The sequence below is a fragment of the Drosophila gunungcola genome, unplaced genomic scaffold, assembly GCF_025200985.1.
Source record: "Drosophila gunungcola strain Sukarami unplaced genomic scaffold, Dgunungcola_SK_2 000176F, whole genome shotgun sequence".
In the NCBI taxonomy this organism is placed as follows: Eukaryota; Metazoa; Arthropoda; class Insecta; order Diptera; family Drosophilidae; genus Drosophila; species Drosophila gunungcola.
Genome location: NW_026453337.1, coordinates 16,312 through 21,015, shown reverse-complemented (window position 1 = coordinate 21,015; position 4,704 = coordinate 16,312). Strand labels below are relative to the sequence as shown.

The following is a 4,704-nucleotide window of genomic DNA, read 5'->3' as shown; positions in this document are numbered from 1 at the left end:
TAGATAGCTCTTAGGCACCTGGAGAAAATATTTGAAAAATAATAATAATATTATTACATTTACACAAAGGCGACCAAAAAATCATACCCCGTAAAGTTTATGACTTAAATCTTTTATCTCGTTGATTTAAATTTGTCTGCTTAGTAATATTAAATATTTGTTAACCACTTTTTAGATATTTAAATGCGACAACGTCATAAATTTCTTTCAAATTCATATCGGAATGTCTAGCAAATTTTTATCATTTTAATCATGTTAATTGAAATGGCTTACAAATTGTTGATTGTACTTATGATCCAGTTAATTTAAGCCATATATATTATATGGTTGATTTTTGGTGACACCAATTTATGAAAAAAAATCTTTTAGGTAGTTTGACTCGTAGCTTTGGTTCTTCTCAGATCTATTTTTAAAATAACAACTTTTTTTCCAGTGAAAAAAAGGGCGTGGCACTAACACGTGAGACATGTGTTTGTATATGGCAGCTTATATAATCAAACATCCTCTTTGTGTGACTGATGCGACATTAAGTGAGCGAACCAGCGGAATCGGAATCGGAATGTCATTATATGCTTATCCTGAAGATCCAGGAATTGATATACTTTGGTTTGTGCAACGTAAGTGGTGGGCGTGGCCCCGTGGGAGTAATTGCCGAAAACTGAGGTGTCAATGGCATGTATATGCAATGATACATTTATATATATGTATATATCCATTGGAAAGTCGTTGGCTGTCATTACTGGATGTCGAGCATTGTTAATCTGACACTTTATCGATTAACGAAACTACAACGAAACTTGCCCGAGGGTCTTTGGGGGGCGGGAGCAGGGCGAAAGGGGCGTGGCAGCCATTACAAGGTAACTAACTCATCGTTTAAGTTGTCACAAGCTACTTCACACGAAGAATTTGCCGATAATCGCTCAATTAGTTGCGGATTATTGTAAGCGTTGTCGAAAAATGCGTTTTTTTTTCTATATACATACATACGTACAATTTAATTATTTATCGTATTTTTAATTAATTACATTTATTTTCATTGCCTGTCAGCCCTCACAATTTAATTAAGTTCCTGGCAATAAAACTCACAAAGTCTTTACGCAAATGTTTTATTTGCTGGTGGAAAATGGCGAAGGTGAAAACCAGGTTTATAAACAGAAAATAAAAGACTACTATGCTTTTAGTTTTGGTTAAACGTTTTTTACGTTCTGAAACACATTTTTGAATAACCAGGAATGATTAAAAAATATCTTTTCAATGATTATATATATGAGTAACTGTACAACACTTTTTTTCGAGGTCAGGTATTATTAAAAAATCTGCACAAATTTGTGTCTTACCTAAGGATAATGTTTTAAATGTCATATATTTCAGTTAATTTATATTTATTAAAATCTTAATTACTTTATTCATCTGTTTTCACTTACCAGTTTCATTTCAGCTCTTTTGTTCCGATACCTATCGTGAACTTGTGATTCTCTTCGATTAACTTTCCCACCGCTTTTCACCCAACAAGTAATGCTCCTTCAATGCCGAGTGGGTGGAGTGGTTTGTGGCTTTGCGGCTTTGCCGAGGCGCCTGCTGCATTGCGACAAGTTGGAGCTTCTATCAACTGGTGTCCAATTTGTTATGGACAGGTAAAAATGGCAATGCGCGACGCCATAAATCAGCAGTGCCAGTGGCCTCCTGGCGGGAAGGGAGTTGAGGCTGGCGATGGGGATGGCACTGGGGATGAGGATTCCCAAAGGATACGTCCTGGTCAGGGGCAGGCTCACTTGGCAGACTGCTTGGCCAGAAGCAAATAGCAACAGCGAAAGCAGCAGCATTGTTGCGGATTGTGGCATTGTCTTGCGGCATGCAGCTGGCACATTGGTTCCAAAACCTGTTAATAAATCTCCACATGGATAAAAAAAACAGTTCGAAATGAATTTAATATTCGTTACTTTTTGATGAGTAAAAAATATCAGGAAGGTAGGCATTTTACACGTTTTTTATCCAGGTTCAAATTCAATCTATGGTCATTTTGATTTTCCTTACTTTAAGACGGACAAAGTCAATTGAGGAAATGTATTTCTAAACACTTTCTTACGGAAATACAAAAAAACAAGATGATATGATGTTTTCTAAAAATAGTCTCCAATGAAATTTTCTATCTTGCTGAAGAATTCGCGTTTATTTTGGCTTTACCATGATCCTTATGTTTGGCCAATTGTCATCTAAAGAATTCACATCTCGATATTTGATGGCTAAAGAGTTGCTATTCTCAAGTCATTTGGTTGCAATGTTTGCCCCCTGTTGGCGATTGTAATTGCAACCGTTTGTCAATTATGTTTCGCATGCAGTTGAAAACGTTGCATTTCCGACGCCGCCATTGCCACTGGCCAATGTCGAGTGGCGATGTGACCGAGAACAAAAGACGGTCAAAACAAAAGACAATGGGGGGGTCGGATTGTGGGGTTAGATCTCCCCTTTATGCAGGGGGGCAGGTGGATATGGCAGGCTTTAGCCGGGTCTGGTCTTCGGTCTGAGCCCAGGCATCCGGAAGTTTGCGCTGACATTCATTACCATAATTCACAACAGCTTAAAACATTTATGTGGCTGCCGCTCCGAGCTCTTACAGACAGCCCCTAAGACCCCCCCCCCCCCCCCCCACCCCCCCACACACACACAGGGGCCCCTCTTTGGGTGCGCCCCTGCTGCAGTCTGTTGTTTGCGTTTGGATTATGTGCAGGGGCATGCAAAAAGGGATAATAAGGAAAACTTGAAAATTTGTTGCAATTATTTTAACTGCTTGGAAATTGCCCTCAGCCCATCTGCAGTCACCGCCCTGCACTCTACTTTACAACTTATTTTTGGGGCCCTGTGCTAATATGGTCCACGTGCCAGGACCTCAAAAGTCCTTCGCAAAATGTAACTCTACACAAACAAAATACACACTATCAATTTGATTTCCCAAAATTGGCTTTTGAGTTCGGTTAATTAAGACCATAAACAGAGTCCCATCACCTATTCTTTTCTTATCTTTCAAATCCCGAAAATAAATCTATAATCTTGATATTTCATTAAAGATACCTTTGATGTTTTAAAATTATAATTATGAAATGGCTAATAAATTTAAATTCTTGCAAATACTGTTACTGCATTTATAAACGCATCCAAATGATATTCATTTTTCTGGTCCAAAATAACATACAAAATAATTCAATTACGATTTTTTTTCGGTGTATATATTTTTGGAGTCCCATACGTGTGGTTTAGTAGCTAATGTATGGTGTTCACCCGCCTCCAAGGCCGAAGGAAAAAGTTGTAGTCTTGCAGTGCTGGCCAAGCGGAAAATGAGGAAATAAACTTGGTTTTGATAAGGGCCAGTATTGCAGGGCAAGCAAAAGTGCACCAAACGAATGGGAAAAACTTTACCTAATATGATTAAAATTTTCGACAAACAATTTATGGCTCTTAATTAAGTTAGGTGGCTGTACAGGTTGCAAGAAAGTGACCTACTATAATTTAATTGAGTTTATGTTTTGGAATCACTTCTTCATAGAAAAAGCTGTCTTCGCTAACTTTGTTCATTATTTTTAGTCACGTGTGTTAGCTTTTCCAGTTGTTCAGTTCCGGTGCCCTGCGTCAGACATATTTTATATACTCTTTTCATTTTTCCTTAAATCAGACAATAGAAGGTAAGTTTTTGACTCTTTAAATTAATCGGTAACGAGTAATGCAAACGGATTTCGCACATAGAATGGCCAATTTTCTAAACACAGAGGATCAGGTGAGGATCCGTGAAATTGTCGAAAAATTGATCAAGCAAAATTCCAAACGCTATACCAACGATGATGGCTATGTCGATATACCGTGCTCTTCACGGGACATATTGGCCAACTGCCCAGAATTGTCGGGCATTCAGGCAGTTCCCGAGTTTGATTCCATGGTCCCTCAAGCCGGATCCCCATACATCTACCGCTCCGGTCAACTCATGTCCATCGGACGTCGTGTAGCCCGTCGCATGGTAGATGCGAGTGGCCAGCAGTCAATGCTACACAATCGCCACCAACTGGACGAACGCCTGCAATCCGTTGGAATATACCACAATCGTTTGGCCAAACCATGCGGAATTGATCCCCCGAAACCGGAAGAGGGTGGACGTGGTGACCCCGATCCCGGCAAGCGCAACTCATCCATGGGATCCACGGCTTGAACTGGTAAAAACCACTTAAGCAACATTATGAGCAACTTTGCGTTGGTAACCATGTCTTGACTAAAAATTATTAAAGTCGATTTGTCTCTTAAAAGTTTCGTTTTTGTTTGGATTTGGTTACGTTATACAGTTATAGAACACAATGGTATTTTCTGGGGTAATAAAACATAACAGGTGTTTTAGTTTTGGCTTTCCTCTACATGCTCAGTTCTGAAATATTTAATCTTTTTAAGATATCCAAACAGTTTCAGATCATTACGAAAGTAGGTGTCTCGTTTACGTGACTGGATACTGTTAATTATGGCCGTGTGGATCTTGGCTAAATGGAAACTCAGCAAATGACAGATGCTGTCGCTCTGGCTGTCCCAACTGTCTCTCAAATCTCCATCTCTATCTCCATCTCCATTTCCATTTCCATCTCTATTCCGGAACGCCAGTTCCCCGGCGAGATCTCGTGTCCGTGCTTTTATGGCCACAGATTTATGAGCAGCTAATTTACTAAGCTAATT

General features: G+C 39.3%; 1 protein-coding gene across 1 annotated transcript; it reads left to right on the top strand.

The window, feature by feature from the left end:
* Positions 1–3,547: 3,547 nt before the first annotated feature.
* LOC128265912 (uncharacterized) lies at positions 3,548–4,272 on the top strand. The gene is made up of 2 exons (XM_053002141.1): positions 3,548–3,677; positions 3,739–4,272. Exon 2 carries the CDS (start codon positions 3,740–3,742, stop codon positions 4,193–4,195), a length of 456 nt encoding a protein of 151 aa, XP_052858101.1. The 5' UTR covers positions 3,548–3,677; position 3,739; the 3' UTR covers positions 4,196–4,272.
* Positions 4,273–4,704: the final 432 nt, after the last annotated feature.